Source organism: Populus nigra, chromosome 7 (genome assembly GCF_951802175.1).
Source record: "Populus nigra chromosome 7, ddPopNigr1.1, whole genome shotgun sequence".
Lineage (NCBI taxonomy): Eukaryota > Viridiplantae > Streptophyta > Magnoliopsida > Malpighiales > Salicaceae > Populus > Populus nigra.
Window position 1 is genome coordinate 8,189,011 of NC_084858.1, and position 24,399 is coordinate 8,213,409.

A 24,399-nucleotide genomic window follows, 5' to 3' on the forward strand; every position below is an offset into this window, starting at 1 on the left:
TTGTAGCTCAAATTATAAGTTAGGAGCAGTTAAATTATTATAATAAAAAGTTGATGCACAAGGATTTTTATTAATAGACTAGTTTTCTTAGTTATTATTATTTTCTATTAGTTTAGGAAAATATTTTATTTATGGTGTTTTTATTTTTTCTAATTTATTTAGGGTTTTTATTATTTCTCCTTTATTTTTTAGGTTTTCTAGTGTATTTAAATTGATTTTTTAACTTATTTAAGAAGTGGTGAACCTTTCATAGAAACAAACTACATCAGAGTTATTTATTCAATAATAAAAATGCAAATTAGGGTTCTATGTAACCACCCTATTCGACTTGAATTCTATTTTTCTAATTTGTTGTCTTCTAGCGTGTTATTTTCGTCTACATCAGTCGATATCAAAGTCTAATAGCTCTTAGTGGTTTTGGTTAGAGTATGTAGAGAACATGTTTCAAAGCTCAAAGATTCATGAAAGTTAGTTAGTATGTGCTGTTAAATAACCATAGCCGAAAGAGGTTGCAAAATAGTATGTTGTATAGGAAAGGATAAGGAGGTTCCTTTCTAAAAGAAAACGTTCAATAACTAGTGTATTGTGTCCTATCTATGTCATTTGTTGATATTAGAAATACTAGTAGTGTGATCCACGATGAAGGGACCCGTACACAGATATTGTGTAAAGGACCCATAATGAGACGGCCCATATAAAGATGTTATGTTAGGGACTTATGATGGAGTGACTCATACATAAAGAATGTTTATGAAGGATGGTTGCTAACTCAAGTCTAAACTCAAGAAAAAGTTCTTTCCAATCTCGAGAGATTGATGCAAAAGTTTTTTTAGGAAAAAACATATTTTTCTTAGTTAATTTTATTTTTATATATATTTTTATTTTTCTATCCAATATTATTAGGCATTTCTAGTTTTACAATATGAATGGAATAATTTTTCTATTTTTATTTTCCTACTCAATATTAATAAGGTTTTTTTAGTTTTTTTTTATATAAAAAGTTGGAATAGCTTTTGGGAAGTGAAAATTTGAATGAATAAAAATCGAATATTTTGGATGTTTCCCATAATTATGGTTTTATTGGTCTTTAAAGGGTTTAACTCGTAACAAACCTCATTATCATTCGCTTTCGTGTATGTTAATTAATATCGGAGCTTTGCATCAATTGGTATCAAAGCTCAACGATCCTGATGATTATTTAGTTATTATGTACTTGAATAACTATAACTAGAAAAGGCAACAGAACATGATATGCTCATGTAGAAGGTTCATCCTTGAAAAAAAATATTTAAAAACTAATGATAGAAGACGTGCAAAAAAGATTGCAGAACTGAAAATAGGTGTTCAAGAACTAGTGATAAGATATGTGAAGATAAATTGTAAAATTAACTCGTAAATTGGAAAAGGTGAGGAGCCCTGAAATCATAAAGAGAGTAATCATGAATTCTTGGCTAATTTTAAAAACTCATTTAAGAGAAATATAAGTAGAAAAGGCTATTTGTTGATCCAGATGAATATAATATTAAAACTAAAAATGTTAAATGTAATGATTTTAGTTAGAATGGAATCAACCACAAAGAGAGGAGCATCACTGCCAAGCATTGCTAACACTGAAGTCAAAAGAAGATCATCATCAATGCCTAATTGGGGTCAGCTTCTTAGTGATGTTTTACTTCCAATTCTCAACCGTCAGTCTTTCGTTGATCAACGAGTCAAAACTGTTTGTTTGCACTTGAATTCTGTTGCGAAACAACTTAAACTCTACACCAAGTTCCATGGAATTCCTCGAGATGAAGAAGGTAATGCAAACAGCAAAACCAGTACCTGCAGGAAGCATATAAAATCAAACTGTTATTCAGTATTGAAGAAGGACAGATTTATAGCACCAAGTATGTTGCGTCGAAGGAGATTTGCGATCAGAGTTTTGGTGTTGGATCATCTCATGGATATTTGATCTCCATCAACTGTGAAAGAAAAACCCTTTTTGTTTTCAACTCTCTAACCGACAAACGAACAGAACTTCCTGCAAAGGACACTTTCTTGGGGAGAATAAGGGATGACATGGATAATGGAGGTGAATATATACATTATTGAATTTGCTCCTGAAGCTGCCTCAACTTCAAGATTTTATAGGGGGTGGACGTGTTCAAGACAGCTGAGAGAGCACTTTATTCAAAAGGCTATTTTGTCATGCGACCCATGTCATAATAAGAGCTATCGAGTGGTAGTCTTCTGTTGTCAAAATTCGAAATTCGCTTTCTGTCAGTGTGGAGATAGTGGGGCAACGTCATGGATGTATCTTGATGCTATGGATGCCCCGTTCCATGATATTATTAAGCACTCGCGAATTTTGGCACTCTTGCTGTTTGGGACTTGGGAGCTTGTAGTTTTCCTGCAAGCATGAAGACTATATCAAAGCCTTTCTTGAGTGCATCAACGTGGCCAATGCTAAATGTTACGAGTTATCTTTACACCTCCAGACTTTACTTGGTGGAACATCTGGTAGAGTTGTGCTCGTTGTGAGGCGCATAGGGGAATTTGTTGATGAGGAACGTAGAGTGTTGCATGAAGGAGGCTTGCTTACTGACAAGGCTGCTGAACCTTTGGTTTGTCCATACAGGACATTGCTATTTGGATTAAAATTTTTAGGGTCATTTAAAAAATGGCCAAAATTCTTTGGATTTTACAAAGTTGTTGTAAAATCCATGCAATATGTTTTTTTTTTAAATGCCAGAATATTTTAGATTTTGAAATAATGCTTAAATAATTTTTAGGATTTTTGGGCATAAGCAATTTAAAATAAAAATTGTATTTTTAAAATAATTTTTTTTGTGGAAGGGAAGTGATTTATTTAATACCAAAAAAGCACCTCGCGTGTAGGTCACAATTTCAAATATTAAATATTTAAAGGGAGAAAAAAGTGGGAAATTTAAAATTAATTGTAAAATGATTTTCCAACAATTAAAAATTTATTAAGAACTAGACAAAGACTATATTTGGCAAAACGTAAATAAGAAATGTTTTTATCAAGGCTATTTCAACTATGATATCACTTCAGAACAAATTATCATTCATCAACTCAAAAATAAACAACATCTAACATTCACACAAATCTTATTGATTTCACAAACTTATATTCCAATTTCATGCTAATTCAAATTATTCAACCCAAATCCAAAAATAAATGCACACATCAACATTTAATGTTTAAATAACAATCACAACCTAAAAGAAAACCAACAATCCAACACAAATTATATCAAATCGCAACACACATCAAACCAAATTAAGTGTCCAATAGTCCAAATATTATACAAAATAATAAATTTTGGTCCTAAAATTTCACAATCTTAACAAATTTGTCAAAAAAATAATTTGAAGTTGTAAATAGACCTATCAAGGACTGGGAATCAACTGGAGAGGCTGATGTAACCCGAGACCAATGCTGGTAGTAAGGAAACAGTGGCGATGTGTGGGTTTCATATGTCACTATCACTATCGGCTTGTGGAATTGCGCATCATTACCGGTGAGAAAGGAAAACTAGTGGATCTAAAAAATCTTCTTATGTTTCTTCCTGTGCCAACGGTGAGTATTGTCATCACCTGCAAAAACAAAATCACACCAACAATAATTGGCTTTCCTTTTCTTTAGATTTGTTTCCCTCTTTCACGGCTGGGTTGGTTTTATTTCTTCTTCTTTTTTACTACTAATAGGTCTAATTTTGATGGATTTCTGAGGTGCAAGATGAGGTGGGGGGGTTGTTGGTTTCAATCGATGATGAAGTCAGTAGTTGTTGACCGTAAGGGTGGAACAGGCATTGATGGGTATTTGTTGGTTTAGTTGTCTTAGGGAAACTCACCACCACTAGTGGTGTTAAGGTCTAGAGGAAAAGACAGGGTTATTGATTGGAAGGCGGGCTATGAAGGAGGGTTTATGAAAAAGGAAGCAGCATTAGGTAGAAAGGAAATTGTCATTGTGACCTATGGTTGTGATGCGAATCTCGTGATCACGTGATCACACAACCCACAATTAAGATTGAGATATGATCCAAGGCACCAACATTATTAGAATGAGTAGAATGACGTCACGAAGCCAGTTAATCTTAGGTCTGATAGGAATGTAACACAATGAAAACCTTCCCCAAGGCACCAACACTATTGGAATGAGTAGAATGACACCACGAAGCCAGTTAATCTTTAATAAGTCAGATTCAGTTCGTTCAAGAACTGAAGAATGCAAGAATCACTCTCACACGTTAAAACTGAAAAATTCAGAAGTAATAATCATCCAAAGCTGCCAAAATTTAGGTTATATGAATTTAAATAGCTCTTGAAAAATTAACCCTAATAGACCCCTTATGTGGACTTATATGAGATCCACCCAAAAACTAACCCAAAACCCTAAACTGAAAAGCCCATAACCTGATCAAAATAAGCCTTGGATCCTAGCTCAAAACAAAGTTTTAATTAAGCCCAAACATGAAATAAAATAATAAAAATAACTAATTTGTCAGTAAATACCACTAGTCCTTCTTTTCTTGTGTAGATAGGATGAATAAGGAATCCTTATAAGAAAAGGATTCTAAAATATTAATGAAACATTGCCACACTTGGAGATTATATTGCAGCTCATTAAAGATCTTTGTGGAACTAGGAAATTCTTAAAACCAGCTGTCACATCCTTGTAGAAAAAGAATCCTAACCAAATAAGAAGTCCACAGGTCAAAAGAAAGTAAATAACAAAATTTGTACAGCCTCTATTGACCAGTATTTCCATGCCTTTTCAAACTTCGATTGACCTAAAATTGTAACCCAAGGTAGGACAATATATCTGGAGAGTCCACGTAAAATTTTAGCCCGATCCAACAACTGGATTGAGAATTATGATTGTTGCTGTAAACTTGGATTGTTGTGTATTTTACACCAAAATCTGAATCTGACAGGCAGCTACTCATGATAGTTGAGGCTATGATGACTCACAGGTGGACAATGTAGGAATTGCTAGTTGTTCTTTGGAAGGGGTCATTGGTCCACAACCGAGCTGGAGAGGAAAGGATAGATGCGTGGGAAAGGAGTTGGTCATGGTAGTTTTCGGTCAAAGGCTTATTAGGAGGGCTTCCATTGAAGGTGGTCAGTCGATCTCAGTTGAAGAAGATGGTGGCATGTGGCCAGAGAAGGTTGGCCAAGAGATAGGAGGTTGAAGATGGGTATCCTTTTTTTGTTGTGTGCTTAATGACTTTTTTTGGAATAATGTGTCTAGGGTTTTTTTTGTGTTGTATGGGTCTTTTAGGGGAAAGTGTGTGCTAGAGAGAAGTATATGAATAAATTTTTGGCTTTTTTTTTTTTTTGCTCCTTCAAATTCATCTCTCCTTGTGTGTGTGTGTGTGTGTAACTACCTATATATAGGTAAAACCTTTTATCTTCCTCCCCTCAATTGTTTAGTCCTCAAGCAATCTAAATTTTCTTTGATCCCTCATTTTCTTCCTTTTCAGGTTTTGTCCCTTTGCCCATTTATTATATTTTGATTTTTCTTATTTTTTTGTATTTTATTTTTTTTAAAAAAAGAGCAACATCAACATGGACTCAAAAAACGTGTTAACAACTGAATGCGTTGAAAGTAGATTTTTTACATTTTATTTTTTTTGGAAAAGACACTGAAAATGATGTGGATACGTCAAAAACATTTTTTTTTAAGTTTTTGTTGTTTTTTACTATTTGTTGGTTTTTTCTAAAAATTGAGTAAAAAATTAAGTAGCAACAGATGCTCTCCTTTTACAATACTTACGGAGCAAAGACTTATCAAGGGTTTTATGTACTAAGTTTGCAAAGACAAACAAATTGTTCTTCAAACCTGATCTTTTTAAAACTTTAGCTCGGTTGACTTAGACTCTATCTTCGCAACAATCTCCTTCAACCAGAACTATGATTCAAATGTTTCCATCGTGAAATAAATCCTCTCATTTTGGTGACTTTTGTTTTCATTTCAGTTGACCTGAAATCCTACATCTCAGTGATTCTCTTCAACTAGAACTTTAATTTCACAGCTCAGTTAACCTAAAATCTCAATATGATAATTCTCTTTAACTAGAACTATGATTCAAATGTTTCCATCAGGAAATGAATCCTCTTATTTTGGTGACTTTTTTTTCTAGTTTAGTTGACCTAAAATCCTCTATCTTAGTGATTCCTTTCAACAAGACCTTTGTTTTACAACTCAGTTAACCTGAAATCTTAATCTAACAATTCCCTTTTAACTAGAATCTATTCTTTTTGTCTTTATCTTGGCCAACCAAAATCTCAATCTAGCGATCCTCTTTAACCCGAACAAAAATCTCTTTCTTTAGCTCTGTCAACCTAAGATCCTAATATAGCAATCTCCTTTAACCAGAACCAAGATCTTACCTTCAGCTCGGTCAACCTAAGATCTCAATCTGGCTATCCTTTTTAACCAAAACCAGAATTTATGTCTTCAACTCGATCAACTTGAGATCCTAATTTGGTTGTCTGGTGATCCACCCATCTTAGAATTCTAAAAAGTTTTTTTTTTAAAAAAAAATGGTCTCATTATCACGGGTGACTTGCCCCTTTTAGAATTAAAAAATTAGGCTATTTTCACGGGCAATCTACCCCTTTTGACTTTCAAAAATTTGGTTTATTTTCATGGGTGATCTGCTCCTTTTTAAATTCCAAAAAGGGTTTTAGCAAGCCTCCATGCTTTCCTGAAATTGGTCTATTTTCACGAGCAACCTATCATTTTTTAAATTCCAAAAATAATTTCAACAAGCCTCTATGCTTCCCTAAAATTGGTTTATTTTCACGAGTAACCTGTCTTTTTTCAAACTCTAAACAAAATTTTAGCAAGTCTTCATGCTTCCTTAAAATTGATTTATCTTCACAGGTGACCTGCCCATTTTGAAATTAAAATATTGGTATATTTTCATGGGCGACCTGTCCTTTTTCAAATTCCAAAAATAACTTCAGCAAGCCTCTATACTTCCCTGAAATTGGTCTATTTTCAGGTGACCTACCCATTTTGAAAATTCCAAATACTAGGATCTACATTGGATCCTTCCAAAACTTTTATAAAACAAAATTCAAAACAAAAAAATACCCTCCCAGGGTAAACTCTTAAAACGAGTGTCTTATCTTATGACCTTAGTTATTCGTACCTTATGGATAGGATGTCTTTGGCATTTCTCGGCTTCCATTCACCCATGCATATTTCACCAACTTTCCACTTGATTAGCGAATCTTATACCAACACTATTTCAAAGTTAAAGTTAAACCATATGCAATGCATGCTTTTTGAAATATAGGCCCTCTGTGTTCAATACTCTATCATCATATGGTGTCTTGGTTTGCCATCCAAAGCCTTCTTAATCCTTTGATTCACCAGCTCATTCGAGTATATCATATCTCAATCTTCTGCTTGAATGTAAGTGCTTATCATGGACTATCCAACAACCATTATTGCTCTCATTGTTTATCAAGTCTAACCAAGGCCTCCAAGTGTGGTGTTGCTTGTTTCATCATGAAAGAGTTTAACAAATCTAAACTTCTTGGATTATTTCAAAAACTACCATCTGATTATCTGTGTGCATCCTGCCAACAATTATCAAAAGGGTTTTTTGGTGTCAACCTTATCTTAGATTGTTAGTTAGCTGCAAGGTTGCCTATAATTGAAGTCACGACCCTTATAGAAAATCTCTTCATGTTTTGAGAGCATCATTTATTAATTCAAATCGCTTATTTGATTAAAAAGGGATTTTAAAAGCACGTAATACAAGCTATAGTTCTTAGTCAAAAAAAAAAATTCAGAGGCTCAAAATATGTTTGAGGGTTTCAAAGACCTAAGATCATCATTAACTATTCACTTCACTCTCTTTCATTTGCTATCTTTGTAATGACATATAACCATGCCATAAATTTCATCAAAAAGTCTTGTTTTCTAATACTGGACAGGAAACTTCATTTCCATTAATCATAATCAAACAATGACATATAACCATACTTCACCTTTTCTAAGGAATCTCCATTAATTAAAATCAAGTAGTGGCATATAATCATGCCTCACCTCTTTATAGGATTTTTTATCAATAAAAAACTTTTAATGTTATTAATCAAGGTCAAACATTAGCATATAACCATGTCATTCTTTTCAACAGGAATTTTCATCTCATTCAATCAATGGTTCAAGAAGTTTCATTCTTATAAATCATTAGCATATAACCATGTCATTCATTTCATTATTAATCTCAAACTTAAGGAGAATATTAAAGTTTATTGTCCATCATTTATCTCATGATACTCCTTCATCTTTTTGTTGTCTTAAATTTCAATTTGAAGGAAGGGTCAAGGTTCACTACCAATCATTAGCCTCATTATTTGCTCATTTTTCTTTTGTTATCTTTGTAAAAGAAAGGCATATAACCATGCTACATATTTTATTTTCACCTAAAAGATCAATATTCTCTTAACAGAGGTCATAATGCAACTCCAACTTTTCATTTTATGGATAACCAATATAATTATTTAAAGACATTGGAGGCTTTATCACAGATACCAAAAGACATGTTCACAGTCTAATATTTTTTTCTTCTTATGTTTTTTACTATTTTTTACTCTTGCCTTCGACATCAACTTTTAGCATTTATTGTGTCTTTTCTCAATTAAAACCTTTCTTGCCCCTCCTAGACATGATAAGCATTTTTCTACCTTTAACATTTTCATGGCATTCCACCAATCATCAAAACTTGATTTGTCTTTAAGTTTAGACAATTTCTACTTTTGGCTTTCTCACAGTCTTTCTCAAAGTTTTCCTAGATGCCCCTTAGTTTAGGGTTTTTTCTATTTTTAGTCATTTCTCAATCATTGGGCTTTTATTCTTAGCATTCCATTTACCATTGATTATATTAGTGTTATCATCTTTTCAACCAAAAGATCTTTCATTTGCCCCTAGTGGGGGTGTGATCCAGGTTAAGGTTTTTTTTCTAAAGAAAGATTCCAATCAAACTCAAATTGGGATTGTAAGGAATATATATATTTTTAAGAATTGTGAAAAGAAAAAAATGGTTTTTTCATTTCAAGAAAGGTTGGTTAGAACCAATAAATTTTGACTTTATCTAGTGTAATAATTTGGACTTGCAAAGAACCATGATTCGTGAGTTCATAACTATCAAATCTACTACATGTCATTATGTATATTGCTAAGACTTAGCTCCATGATGTGTGGTTTAATTTCATATGTGAGCTCAATATTATTTGTTCATCCCATATTATTTGTCATGATATTTTAACAAACATTGAATCATTTATGCAAATAAAACACTTTTAATCTTTCAGAATTGATTAGTTTTAATTTCACATGTTGGAGTTTGATCAAAATATCATAACCAATAATAAAATGCTAAACATCTCATAACAAAAATAAAAACAAAAGGCATATTTCATTAAAAAAAGATGACTTAATCCTAAAATAAAGTGTTGAATAGCAAAATTCCATAACAAAATTGTTGATAATGCACACCTTAATTAGGTCAGCTTCTCCAACAATCACTCATGTCTCGTCATTCTTTATCAATCTTTGTTATGCTCATGATGATCCAGTGATAATATGACAGATGACGTCATCCTCAACTTGCCTCTTGCTCATTAACTTCTGGACTCGATACTTGAAATTCTGGAAATTACTCACATCTATCATTTGGATTATACCACCTAGGGAATAGTGGTTTGGGGCAATTGTTCTTGAGAGTATGGTAATTCCATTGTTGTGTCCAGTTGTGCTCCTTCCTAGGCAATAAAAGTGGATCAAAATGGAAAGCATCCACAAAGTAAACTCTTTTCTAATTATAGCATATCAATGCTTTTGGTCTTGAAGTTGAAAAATATCATATCAGAAAAATATTTTCCCATTAGCACAATGTCAGCATTGCAAAAAACCAAAGGACTTGCATGAGGTTTTTTTCTCATTAAAACCCCTATGGTTATTGAGTGTTTTTTGTTTCATTATCTTCCATTATAACTCTCCATAGTCCATACTTTCATGAAATCACTCTCCTTATTAATATAGGTCATGGCAAGTTTTCCTTCGTATTCTATAAGCCCAATATCATAGCTATCATTACCCCTAGAAGCTGGTGGAGGAAGTAGAAGCAAGTAATAGCTCTCCCTTTTTCACATCAAATGCAAATATGTTTCTTTTCCAAGTAAGCCAATGAAGTGAATCATTCACTAATATTTTTTGTCATACAACAAAGGGACTCATTTTGTGGCAATTTTACCTCATCCAACAGCTTCCACCTCCAAGTCTTTGAGTCATATAACTTGACTCTAATACAATGGTACATATATAATTCTTTATCATACGAACAGAATTTGGGCTTCAAGAATCCCACAATCTTATAGTATAAAGGATTTGATATTTCAACCATCATGTCAAATTCTATAGTGTCATATCGTGTCTTCGGATTCGAGATCTTTTGTCATTCTTTGCTAGTAGGGTTGCCCATATAATAGCATGGCCCATGATATGCATGGTAGAGTAACACTTCTTGATTTGTTGATGCCACAATCTTCACATAGGCAAGAAGGAAATTAAATGACATTTTAGGATGAGGCTCGTAGTGTTAATTGAAACAAAGAATATATGATATTCATTCCTGATCATACTTTGTATAAAAAACCAAGAGACAATGTTGGTTCTTTTGTTGTGTGGTTTCGTGAATATGGATTTGTAAGTGAACTTGTTGCACTCCTTGAAAAAAAGCATACATTTCCCCACAGTCTCCATTAATGAATGCATTAAAACTTCATAGATGACATCCAGGTATAGGTCATGAGATGATTTCATGGTAAAGTAGAGGTTCTTGTTACTAGCTTAAAGAAAACCACAACAATGCTTCTGGATTGGAAGTTAAGCAAACCCTCTTTAACACTGTCAAACGTTGTCAACTCTTGACTCTTTAAGGGAAAACCAAATTTGAAGGACCTGTATTTCAACCTATGAGCATGTATAAGCATGTTTTATGTGATGAACTCGTCCTTCAAAGGGTGACACATGGTCGTTACTACTACATGATGAACAAGAATTTTGATTCTTGCTCAACCTCCACAACAACAAAAATTTAAGTGACGGTCATTGTGTCACTCATAAATCCTGAACTCAAGATGTTACATGAAAGGCTTGACTTGATATAAAACATGTGTAGGCATCATACACCCTAAAGGTAAGTTCTAACCCTATTACTTGAGACAGAAGGTAAGTTTACTACTTGATATCTAAAAATGATCTCTTAGTGTCCTAATGATCACCCTCATAAAGGTAATATAGGTGCTTAGTAGGTAATGAGATGACACGTATATCAATCATTATTATTTTAAGCACTCGGGAAAGAGTCAGATGGTTTCACAAACTTAAACCATGACTAAAGTCATACGATAAGTCATTACTCCCCCACCTAACCTAAATTTTCCATGTATGTGCATTCTGAAATGTTATATCATAAATAGACTAGTGATGCATGAAGACATTCATCTATATCCAACGTACATGTATGAACAGAATAAAACAAACTAAGGTGTAAATAAGTAAACAAAGAAGTAAGCTAAATGCGAAAATTTAAACACATCAAATCACATAAACCACATAAAACACGCAAAGCCTAGTCCAATGCTGTGAAAAACAGAAATTCATCGGTCAAGTCGTCATTCTATCGACATGGTGGAACGTCAGGGTCAATGAGTCGTCACCTAGTTGTTTAGTTTAGGGTTACTAAGAGACCCGGGTGGACTAGTCTTGTATAAAGTTCTAGCGTGAAGGACTGGTTGTGGTTAGGAAATGTATTAGCACCCCAAGTGCACTGTACCTAAGGTACGTTGCACTGTGTGGTCTGGATATGGTTTAAAGGTGTTGATAGGTTCCTTACCAGTGGTCCATCTATGGCTCAGAACAAAAATTTAAACTCATGAATAAATCTGGCATTTTGAATTTATTATTGGCTCATATACCCAGATAAATTCTTATAGGAAGAATCCATGTAGCTACCCTGACAAAGTTCGCCTATCATAGAAGGCAAAAGTGTTTTTCACAATTTATACATTGTGGTAAAAAATAATCTCAATTAAAATTAGTGACTAGCCAAATTAATTTTAAAAAATTTTAGTCCACTCCTGATATTTAAATATCAGTCTTCTTGTAAGTCTAGTATTTATACCAGAATGTTGACAATTTATTTTCAAGAATTAAAATTTTTAGGGTTATTGAAATATTGGCCAAAATCCTTTGGAATTTTACAAACGTGTTGTAAAATCCATACAATATTTTTTTTAAAAAAATGATAGAATATTTTAGATATTGAAATAATACTCAAATAATTTTTAGGATTTATGCAATTTAAAATAAAAATTTTATTTTAAAAAAAAAATTTATTTGTTGTTTTTATAGAAATTAACCGATTCGTTTAATATTAAAAAAGCATCTCGCGTGTAAATTATAATTCCAAATATTAACATGTGAGAGTAGAAAAAAATAAAAAATTCAAAATTAATTACAAAATAATTTTTTAATAATTAAAAATTTATTAAGAATCAAATTAAAACTATATTTAACAAAACACAAATAAAAATATTTTTATCAAGACTATTTTATCCACAATTAGAACATACTCTAAATGGTGTGGGGGAATCACTGTTCCCCCACACACATTTCACTGTGGATTACAACAGTAATCCACAATGATTCTTCTCCCAGTTTTTGTTTTTGTTTTTTTTTTTTTGCTAACTTTTCCCCCTTTTTTTTCATTTTTTTTTCAACTTTCCTATTTTTTCATTGTTTTCATTTATTTTTTTTTTCAATTTTTTTTTCAACTTTCCTATTTTTTCTTTTTTTTCTTTTTTTTTTCAAAATTATTTTTGTTGATTTTACCTTTTAAATATTGACCTGGTTAATTTTTTTACTTTATAATTTTTTTTCTTTAAAATACTGTGAATTGCTGCGATGTTTTTCCACATAGTTTTTCTATTTTATTTCTTTATTTTTCAAGATTATATTTGTCAATTTTTTTTCATATTGAGCTGATTGAGAATTTGGTTTTGTAATTTTTTTTCTTTAAAACATTGTTGATTGCTACAGTGTTTCTCCGCATGGTTTTTTTTCTTCAAAATTATCTTTTTTATTTTATTTTTTTAATATTGAGTTGGTTAAAAATTACAGTTACAATATGTTAGGAAAGCACTGTAACTTTTTTTGAAAATTACTGTTGATTGCTACAATGTTTTTTCCCACATGGTTTTTTTCTGTTTTTATAATGTTTTTTCCTAAAATTATCTTTGTCAATTTTATTTTTTAAATATTAAGCTGGTTAAGAATACAAGTTTTTTCTCACAAAACACTATGGATTGATACAGTTTTTCCTCACATGGTTTTCTTCCAGTTTCTTTTGTGTTTTCTTTTTTTGTGATATTTTTTTCCAAAATTATCTTTGTCGATTTATTTTTTTAATATTGAGTTGGTTAGAATTTAACTTTGTAATAAAGCTTAATCATGTGGGGAAAACATTGTAGCTTTGCTCATAAAACATTGTGGATTGCTACAGTGTCTCTCTGCATGGTTTTTTTTTATAATTTTTTTCAAATTATCTTTTTTTATTTTATTTTTTTAATATTGAGTTGTTTGTAAATTATAATTACAAGTCATTACAAATAAAGCTAAATCATGTAGGGAAGCACTGTAACTTTCATCACAAAACACTGTGAATTGCTACAGTGTTTCCAACATAATTTTTTTTCTTTTTTTTGGTGTTTGTTTTTTTTTTCTAAAATTGTCTCTGTCGATTTTTTTTTAATATTGAGCTGATTAAGAATTTAGCTTTGTAATTTCTTTCTTTAAAATACTGTGAATTGTTGCAGTGTTTTCCCATGTGATTTTTTTTTATGATTTTTTCTAAAATTATCTTTGTCGATTTTTTTTTAATATTGAGTTGGTTAAGAATTATAATTACAATAAAACTAAATCATATGAGGAAAGCGTTGTAGTTTTTCTCATAAAACACTGTGGATTGCTACAATATTTCTCTAAATGGTTTTTTATTTTATTTTATTGGGAAAAGCGCTATAGTTTTCCTCACAAAACATTGTCAATTGCTACAACATTTTTTCTCATGGGTTTTTTTCCTTCCAAAATTATCTTTGTTTTTTTTTTAATATTAAGTTGGTAGAGAATTTAGCTTTGTAATTTTTTTTTCTTTTTATTAACTGAAAAATTAAATCATGTAGCGAAAGCACTGTATTTTTCCTCACAAAACACGGTAAATTGCTACAAATCATTTTGTTCAGTCTTTAAGTTTTTGATCACCAACACAACTTCTTTTTTTCGTCATGAAATATTTGCTCCATCATATCTTTAATTTCTATTACTTATCTAGCGCTGGTTCATAATTATAATGCTATCAAGTATATTTGTTTTATAAGCCCGCGGCAGCCCGCGAGCATGTCATCTCGTATCATCTATATTGGCTTGGTCTCTTGCTTTCTTGTTTTCTTGCCTTCTTCTCCTTCTTTCTGCCCTAAAGGAGTCTGCCAGTTTCTTGCAAAGCAATGGCTATCAGTACATATGGTTTCCACATCTCAAGAAGGAGACGGTCATCCTCTTCAAGTTTGGTTAATACGGATTCCAAAAGAAGAAGATCGTCATCAATACATGATCGGGTTCAGCTTGATAGTGATATGTTGCTTGCAATATTTAACGGTTTGTCTTTCATTGATGTTCGTCAAGTCAAAGTTGTTTGCTCTCATCGGCATTCAGTTGCAAAAGAACTTAAATCGTACATGAAGGTCCATCAGATTCCTTGGCTCTTGATTCCTCCCCAAGAAGAAGATAATGAAGCAAGCAAAAGCACCAGGTTATTCAGTATTGAAGAAGGAAAATTTTATGGTATCAAGAATGCTGTGTTGGATCATCTCATGGATGTATGATCTTCATCAACTGTGAAAGTAACACCGTTTTTCTTAGAAACCTTTTAACCAGCACTCGAATAGAACTTCCTCCAATACATACTTTCTTGGGCAGCATACGAATCCCTGCAGGTGGCAGATGCATCATTGAATGGGTTTGTGCTTCTCAAGAGCAAGATTCAGAACAGCAGAGAATGAGAGAGCACTTGATTCAAAAGGCTATTTTGTCATCAGATTCGTGCCATAGTGACAGCTTTGGAGTGGTACTAAGCTGTCGCAAAAGTTGGAAACTTGCATTCTGTCAGTGCGGAGGTAAAAGGAAAAGCTCTTGGATGTATCTTGATGGTAAAAATGATCCGTACCATGACATCATGCGCTCCGAAAGTAAGCTGCATGCATTAGGAAACTGTGGTTCTCTTGAGGTTTGGGACTTGGCAGCTGATTGCTTTCCTCTTAAAACAATGACTGTAAAGCCTCCTTTACTGACCTGAATATCCCCAGAGATCTTTGTACCTCCACATTTTATTTGATGGAATCAGCTGGCACAGTTCTTCTCGTTGCAAGGTGCGTAGGGGAATTTGTTCTTGGAGGTGCCAGCCCCGTGCTTGAAGAAGACTTGCTTATTGATGAGGACATTCAGCCTTTGGTTTGTCCGTATTGGACATTACAATTTCGCTTGTTCAGAATGGACTTTGAGCAGAAACCATGGGTGGACATGGAATCCTTGGAGGATAGAGCGCTTTTTATTGGTGCAAATCACTCAGCATCAGTCTCGGTTTCAAACTGTGGAGGACGTGAACAGAACTCCATCTACTTTACTGACGATTACTGGGGACAAATGACGATTGCTCATATGGTGGTCATGATATGGGTGTTTATAACTTGGAAGACAGAAGTGTCAAACAGTTCTATGAATGTAATGCATAGAAGATTCAACCACCGCCCTGTTGGATCCTTCCTAATCCATGGTAGACATATCAGGAGCTTTCTTGATAACTTCAAATAGCCAGTTTCTGCTTGCTTCTCAACTTTCCATTTGCTGCTGTGAAGCTCTGCTTGCCACTGCTCCTACCTTACCTCTGCTGCAGATGCTACTCCGGCTTGGGCTGTATTGCAGCTGGAATGAAGTTACAGTTGTGTTGTATCTGATTCTAGTTTTAGCCTCTGTTACTTGTTTCTTGTCAGCAAAATCTGATGATTTTCGCTTGTGCTTCTTTTGTTTATGGTTTCATCCCAATTTTCAATTGTACATCATTCTCTTGTTAATAAAATTGTCTTGGAATTCCAAAGGCTTATTTCAACATGTTTGTACCAAAAGTCTCAGACAAGAAAAAGTTTGTGCTGGTTTCTGTTGCTTACTAATGACAATGGAATTGACAATTGCAATAAAGAAACATTTACATTGAATCCACTTCAAAATTGGCCAACAGAATTTGTGCCAGTAAGAATCAACTCTTAACAATTTAATGTATGAGAAGGATAGCAGGCTGTGGATACAAGAATCCAAGAGCCTCTGGAAAAAAAAAATTGGCTGTTATCACTCAGATAGAGTTACAAAAACAAACCCTGCCAAAAACCTCCATGGACATGATTAAATGCCACCTCCAGAAGTTCCTGAAGATTCAGCAACATCTTCCAATCTTAATTTCGTTGCTACTACTTCAATCATTTTACCTCTATCTGCTGAGCCATCCACAGCCCTGTTTAGTCTTTTCAACCATATATCATAGTCAACTGGGTATGGAGTTCCACAAAGGCTATCAATATAATCAGCAAATGCCTTCAAAAGAGCTGAAATTTCACCAAGCTGTTGCTGAATCAAACGCTTTGCCCAGCTTCTTTCCCTCCATTGCAAGGCAGACTCGATGGAATCTTGTTGCTGCATAGGCCCCCCACATACAAAAAAGAGGAGGTAAATTAGGCTCTCAGCATCAGATGATGGACAAAGTTTACCATGCTGAAGTGCATGTGATGAGGAGAACTGTAGATTTATTGCTGGGCTATCCCTGTCTTCTAGAACTGCACGTCCCCATGAAATCGGAACATGCAAGAACATCTTCCCAGACCCTTTGGGGTCAATGACACGAATTATGTTCTCAGGACAAAGATCACCATGTTGGACGTTGGCAATTGATGCACTTCTTAGAGCAGCTAGGCAGTCTCGGCAGCAGTGAAGTGCTTCCTCTGAGGAAAATGGGCCATCTCGAGCAACTGTGAAAGAGAGTGGCTCCCCGACTGGAGACATCACAAGTATCGGAGTTCCACACCATAGGTGATCACAACGCCCTCCAGGACTCTGCTTTTTACATGGACCAGGATGCAAAATCCGGCCAGAGGCAACTATTCTTGGCAAATATTTACATGAAATTCCTTGTTGCTTCAAGATGTTTAACACTTTTGTTTGCCTCTGTACTTGGTACCACAAACTCATGTCTTCCCAGGATGGCTCTAGTCTGGATGGGTGAGCACCCACATATAAAGTGAATAACTCTGCGGGAAAATCTGGAGAAACAGCACTATACATAAAGTAGTTCCCTCCAACCAAAGAATCCTGTATTTGAAAACTTTTATTTCCCTGCTGCTGGTCATCCAACATCAATACATCACCTTGTCTAAGCTTCATATTTGATGCTCGCTTTTTCAAAGAAGGATTGTCACTTTGGTCAAGTTCTTCAATCTCTCCTTGATGTACTATTTTTTGGAAGGAGACCATTGCATTTTCATTTTCAATTAGGCGACACTCCATCCTACGCTTCTGAAGACGGAGACCATGATCTGAAGCCAGTGAGGTTATTGACTTTCTTGGCAACCCCATCCACTGGACTATAGAATGGAATGTTGCCAGAAGTACTTGAAGAGTTCCTAGGTCTCTCCAATTTGCATTACCTAGCTTGTTCCATACCTGGTCAACTGGGGAAACTGCGACTTCAGCATGACACTTGATCCATTCAGTCACAGATTGGTATGGATCAGCTGAGTTCACTTCAAGTTTGCCAATATCACCCCCAAGCTTCACTACCCCACCAAATTTAGAATCAAAAACCAAAATAAATACAGAATCATTGCCAACTGCACTGAACTTGCTCAAACTCTGTGTGATAAGTATATGAACACCATAAAACAGGGCTTCACATATACTGCCAGGAGATAATCTTAACTCGTTTTCTGACAGTATGTCTGGTCTAAACAAGGCAAACTCCATAACATGATCCCAACGAACTTGCATATCACTCCCAGTTCTTTGTACCAAAGCTAAACCACAGAGCTCTTCAAGCCTTCCCCTTGACACTGCCTTCTCCACGGTATAAAATTTTGATCCAGGATGACGAGGACAGGATAAAAAGAATGGTAGTGGCCCACTTCTGCGCCAAAATGTACGCCACAGGCCATTTACAATAGCATGAAGGAAATCTTCTATTGCAAAATACTTGTCTTCTTTTGAATCATCAGAAGCATATGCTGAGCACGGCATACGATACAGTTGCTGAAATAGGACCCCCTCCAATGCTAAATCAAGCTTGCACAATTCATCAATCGAGAAGGGAGACCTGAAAAACTGCCCCTTGTTGGACAAATCTCCTACTGAATTTTCCAAAACCCAGTCCTCGAGACCCTGTGTGAATAATTCCAGGCTGACAAGTTTCCTTGCATAGTCTTTAAGTGCCTTAAATGCTCTTCTGGAAGCAGGAACAGACTTGCTTGAGGTGGAAATGCCAGATAAACTCCGGGCAGACATCACTATATCCATAGAAATCCATGTGTTAGTTACTCATCATTATCGAGAGAAATCTGAAATAAAGCAGGTTAATACTTGGTTAGAGGACAGAACATCTCCATGGGCTATTTAAGAGAATGACAGTAAACTGTGAGCATGCAATGAGCTGCTTAGTACTTTCCATGCACGTGTACTTGAGAATAATAGGTCCAAAACATCTCTTTTCTATATTTCTCCTTCCTGGCTCATCATCCATATTTCAAATTTCATTGTCAAGCATTGATCTCTCCTATGCAAGATGGAAAGTATGTGTGCCAAGTCTGCATCATCTGTATTCATTAGGTGATGATTCATTTTTTAAAAAGTAATAAATCTTAATATTCAAAACCTCAATGATCTTACAGTGAAAACAATGCATTCAATCTCGTTCTAATATACTTTGAAACATTTAATTTATAAGTTCTGAGATGAAATTTAGGAACCAACTGAAAGTACTTAAGAGACAAAGATGAAGGAAAAAGGACCAGCCATCATTACAAACCAGAGCTAGATTTCCTGAAACTTCCACTCAAACTGTTTCCTGGAGGTGAGTCCAAATCATTCTGCGAAATACCTGATCCAAAATCATCACTCTTGTAAAACATGGAAAGCAATCAAGTATGGACATAATTATTAATAATTCATTAACCAAGAAAGGTGGTTTGCAAATTTAAAGCTAGAATAACAAGCTTAGATCAACTGACAATGTTGTTATCATGAAAAATGGCATATGAAAGAACATAAAATCCGGGCTAAACAAGAAGTAAGGTGGCAGAAAAATCAAACATAGCTTTTGCTTGTCCAAGTAAGAGAAAGCCACAACCCAAATAGTCAAGTACGTCAGATTATTGAAAGTACAGCAAGTAACTGAAGTCAGAGGCCTAAGACAATGTTAAGGACATCCAAACTGACTAGATCAGACAGGTGTTTAGCACCACTGCAGGTAATCAAAGTGAGAGACATTAGACAAGTTTTTAGAGCAATCAAAAGCAAACCAAGTTCAAAAACCCACTTGAACTATACCGTAAAAACACAATTATAGTTATAAACGAGAAGGTAAATGCACAGCTCGCAAGAATTGCATTCCATAATCCAAATACCAACCTGATCTTGTCTTCCTAAAACTCCCATTCAAACTTTGCCCAGGGGATGAGTCCACATCATTTTCTTGAGATCCTGAATCAACATTGACCATTAATTGAGTGCATAAATTATATTTCAATCTTGTTAATGCCAACACTTTGAAAAAATAGAGAAACGAGCATCCTTCTAATAAGGCAAATGCAGATTGTAATGCTAAAGAAACTCAGCAAAAAAGGGTAAAGCCCATCTCTCTATGCAACACTATTATAGCCTTGGACCAGGATAAATGCTGGAAGAAAACACAAACAAAACCATGGCGGCAAAAAAGCATTATTCTTGACATATAAACATGAAAAAAAGTTGTTTTCCTTTGGGAATTTGATTAATTCTGCAATAAAGTAAATATTTTTTACATAAAACACAAGCTATCTATATGACAGATAGCGGAGGTTAAAGCACATAATGTAATCTACATATCCTTGCAAGATTCCAAATTCCCAACATATCTAAATACTATATATTTGCACATCTGGCTTAATTAACTACACAACAAAAAAATGCCAACAAGGAGAGTCAGAGAAAGAATAATGCCATTCAATCACATTATCTGCCAAAAATGAACTCACCTAATAATTCCATGGCTACAACTCAAACTCAAGCCAAAATGCAAGCTTCAACAATGTTAATCTGCAGATCTTTGGAGTATCTAAAACCAAGCATTGTTCAACATAACCACTGCATTGTGAAAAGAAAAACAGTTTCTTGTGTAGAGGGAGAGTGTGGAACAGTAAAGGAAAGGAAAAGGAGAGATCTTGAACTGTACATCGGAGAAGAAGAGACCCAAATGGGAGACATTATCAGAAAAACGAAAAGAAAAAACAAAAACAGAAGCAGAAGAAGCAATGGTTCTTGCCAGATGGGTTCTTTCTTGTTTTGAAAAGAAGAGACAGTAAGACAGCAGCAACTAAAAAAAACAACAGATGAATATCAAGAAAGAAATGAAGGACAAGAAGCAAAACAAAAGCTCTTTCACTGCTCTTTAAAAGCTGAAGAAAAGAAACTACAGCCTCTAATCTAACAATGTTCCTTCTTCTTTCTTTGTTTTTGTCTTGTCCCCACAAGTCTTCTTTGGCAGTTGGTCCCACTGACATATGATGTTTTTTATTTTCCTCTTCAAGCTTGTCTCTCGAAGCTGCTGCTGTTTTTCCATGCGTGTTCACCACACACACACGCCCCTTGTTCACTTTCTCCTGTTCTTATTTTTTAGCAAGAAAAGAAATCCATAAATACCCTATTTTGGTCATTCTTTGGCCATGGAGCCCTGGTCGTACTCAGATAGGACTTCAATCCTATTGCTTTTGCTCTTTTTGTGCTTGATGGATGTTCAATCCTTGTACTGGTTTCCTTAAAACAACTCAGTCTGATGTAATTAAAAACTCGAATCGACCTCATAATTTAGTTAAAATTCGTTGTAATCAATTCAGGGATGGAACAATGGGAAGGTGAGGGAGTGATGAACACGCTCCATTGATTAGAGAGTGGGTTGATGGGGTATACTCTAATGGGAGTAATGTCAGGTTCACCTTCACTTTTGCTGGAATTCTTATATAATATTTGATTTATATAGCTTCTGGTCCAGTCAGTAGTTTTCACCAATCACCATCCCACCCTGCTGCTGGTCCCAAATGGTCCACTACTCTCCCTAAACTGGCACTGGATTAACCTTGAGTCATCATAGTTCATCGAGCAAGTTATGGGATAATTTTCTTTTTTCTTTATTTTTTTGTTCTTATTTTCCATGTTTTTGTAATTAAATCTGGGAAACATCCACAAGCTGCTTCCAACCAAAAACATGCCATGCAGATAGAAACTATCCACCGATAATTGCCATGGAAAAATTAGAAATTGATGGCCAACTATACAAAGATTTAAGTAGCCTAGATATCATCAAACATAATAAATGCACAAAACTTCCACCCAAATATTCCATGTTGATTATAGAGAACTGAAGAAACTACCACCCAAGCACTGGCGATTCCAGCAATTAATGTCATTAATTGAAAGGGACAAGCATCACATCAATAATATTATCTTAATTGATGCTGAGTGATTTCACTAATTAATCACTTAGACTTTGTCATTTCCAAAAATAGTCCACGGTTCTTGAAATTTTATATTTAATTAGTGTTCTAATATACAAGTAATGTTTTTTTTTCTCTATTTTATGTGGATAAAGTAATCCAAACAATACCCTTTTTTTTCTCATGATATTTCTTGATTGTAGCATGGCATCCATGGTTCCCGTGGTTCAGACCATACCTTGAAGAAATTCATAAAAAAAACCACAGGCGTGGGGGCTAAGGCATGAGGCATGACCATCCGAAATTGTATAGCACTAAACACAATGATTAGGCAAACCTATTGTTTATGTTTTTCCATAATGCGAAGACCGCATGAGTGTCATGAAGACATTAATTACTTGTAGATGTCGCCATATATTAATTATTATCATCATCATCTCTTATGAGGTTGGCTAAGAATGCATGGGTGGCCGCACCCTTCATTTACATTCCAAACTGGTCCGGAGGCCTGAGCTAGCTATGCCAGGGGGTGTTGATAGTCCAAAGGCCGATGCCGGGGAAGGGAGGTCGGCCCATGGACGGGTGTACGGCCTAGCCTATCCTCACAGTGAAAACATGTATAGAGGGACAGCTTCCCGAGCGCACATCACCCTTCTTAGGTACGGGGTTCACCTCATGGGCTCGGGGTGTCTATTACCAGGGTCGTATGGATTTATATAGCCTGGTGCAGTAACCATTATTTTTTAAAATATTTTTTATTTATAAATATATTAAAATAATATTTTTAAATTTATTATTATTATAACATGTTAAAATAATTTAAAAATTTTAATTTTAAATAAAAAACAAAATTTAAATTTTAGGTAAGCTTGTTTTGACCGCGATGTTATTTTTATAATTTTTCTTAAAATATGGCAATTCTAAATAGTAATAAATTATAACTATTGTATTTAAATCAAAATAGTATTCAGCCTTATATATCAACCTTCACTTGTACAGTTGTACTAGTTCAAATATAGGGTAAAATATCTCTTCATTGCATATTTTCTCATAAAAGAACACATCAGATCAACTAATAAAGCCATGGCAAGGCAGGTCTGATACAGTTGAGTCACCTAAAACTAAAAGTTTTTAGTTGTAGGGTAAGGATCTAACACGGTTAGATAGGGATTTATTACACAGAGGCTTGTAGCTCAGTGGTCTTGACAGATTTTGCCCTGCCTGAGTGCTCTGGTTCGAGCTCTCATGTATACCCAGCACATGAAGGTTTAACTGCTGTGGTAAATTCGTGTGACTTGTTTCGCCCTCGTCCCGGGTTCGACCCTCTATGTGTACGTCTGTCACCCCCGCGGTGCCTTACATGCTCCTGGGCTTGCAGGATGTCCAGCGGGCCGTGGGGAATAGTCGTGATGCGCGTAAGCTGGCCCGGACACCCCACGTAAATCAAAAAAAAAAAAAAAGATAGGGATTTATTGAAAATAGACTACATGGATGATGCAATGTATATATTTTTATAGAGTAATAGGATATATTTAGGTTTAATTTGAAGTTTGATCATATTAAACTAGTATAATAGTTAAAATAAAAATTATAATGTTTGATTTAATTGTTGGATTAAATTTAAATTTTTACATGAGAGATTCTCCATGTCTAATCATGTAGGAAAGTATCTTCTTGGTTTTTTTTTCATGTAGATAATCTGAAATGAGGCTTGAAAGATTATGCTTGACTAAAAAAAGTTTTAATTTTGTTTGGATTTCTTGTGTTATCTTGGATTTTATGTTATTTTTCTTTTATATTTTAAGATTTTAATTCTATTATCTAGGCATTATAAATTTTTTTAAGAAAGAGACTTTATTTGTTTTATTTTCAAAAAAGTAAATTTAAAATTTAAAATTCAAGCTTGCAACTCTTTTTTATCATCAAGTATTTTCAGTGCTTTATTGTTTTTGTGCCTTCGCCTACATCAAGGTCCCTATACGATGGGAAGGGAAAAAAACACCAACTGTAAGGATACAGAGAAATGTAGAGAAGAAGATTTTTTTTATATAAAAAAACACAGTAATATAGAAGATGAAAAGCCCATGACCTGTGTGAAAAAAAAAAAACAAAAACCTTGAAAAATATATTTTTACTATGAATCACCTTATAAAGTATTATTTATTGGAATAAGTTTTTGTTTTTTTTTCTTTTATTTATTGAAAATTAAATTGTATGATTTATTTTGGCTTTCTTTTAAAATGGTTATTCTACTTTTATAAACTAGATTATAAGCTTGGTGACTTAATCTAATTGACTTAATTTTTTTTATTGCCTTTTTTTTTCACAATTACAACCTTTAATATTGAATTAATTAGGAATTAGACTTCATGATTATTTCAGTTTGATTTCTTTAAGGTTATCTTAATCTTATAAACTAAGTCATGGATTTTACGACTTGATCCGTAATTTTTTATTGCATTCTTTTTTAAATTGATTTCATTTTTTTATCCCTTGATATGACTTAATTGTTAATTGAGTTTCATAATT

The 24,399-nt window shown here is 34.1% G+C and overlaps 1 protein-coding gene and 1 pseudogene across 2 annotated transcripts; one reads left to right on the plus strand and one right to left on the minus strand.

The window, feature by feature from the left end:
• The first annotated feature begins 1,561 nt into the window (after window positions 1-1,561).
• LOC133699459 (uncharacterized) lies at window positions 1,562-5,201 on the plus strand (annotated as a pseudogene).
• Window positions 5,202-16,332: 11,131 nt separating this feature from the next.
• LOC133699899 (uncharacterized) lies at window positions 16,333-20,865 on the minus strand. Of its 2 annotated transcripts, XM_062123413.1 has the most exons (4): window positions 20,416-20,865; window positions 19,811-19,882; window positions 19,209-19,280; window positions 16,333-18,690 (listed from the first exon to the last, which is right to left on the minus strand). In XM_062123413.1, exons 1-4 carry the CDS (start codon window positions 20,426-20,428, stop codon window positions 16,544-16,546), a joined length of 2,304 nt encoding a protein of 767 aa, XP_061979397.1. In that variant the 5' UTR covers window positions 20,429-20,865; the 3' UTR covers window positions 16,333-16,543. The 2 variants fall into 2 exon arrangements, with proteins under 2 accessions (XP_061979397.1, XP_061979398.1); XM_062123414.1 differs by lacking the exons at window positions 19,811-19,882; window positions 20,416-20,865 and having other exon boundaries at window positions 16,333-18,741; window positions 19,209-19,286.
• Window positions 20,866-24,399: the final 3,534 nt, after the last annotated feature.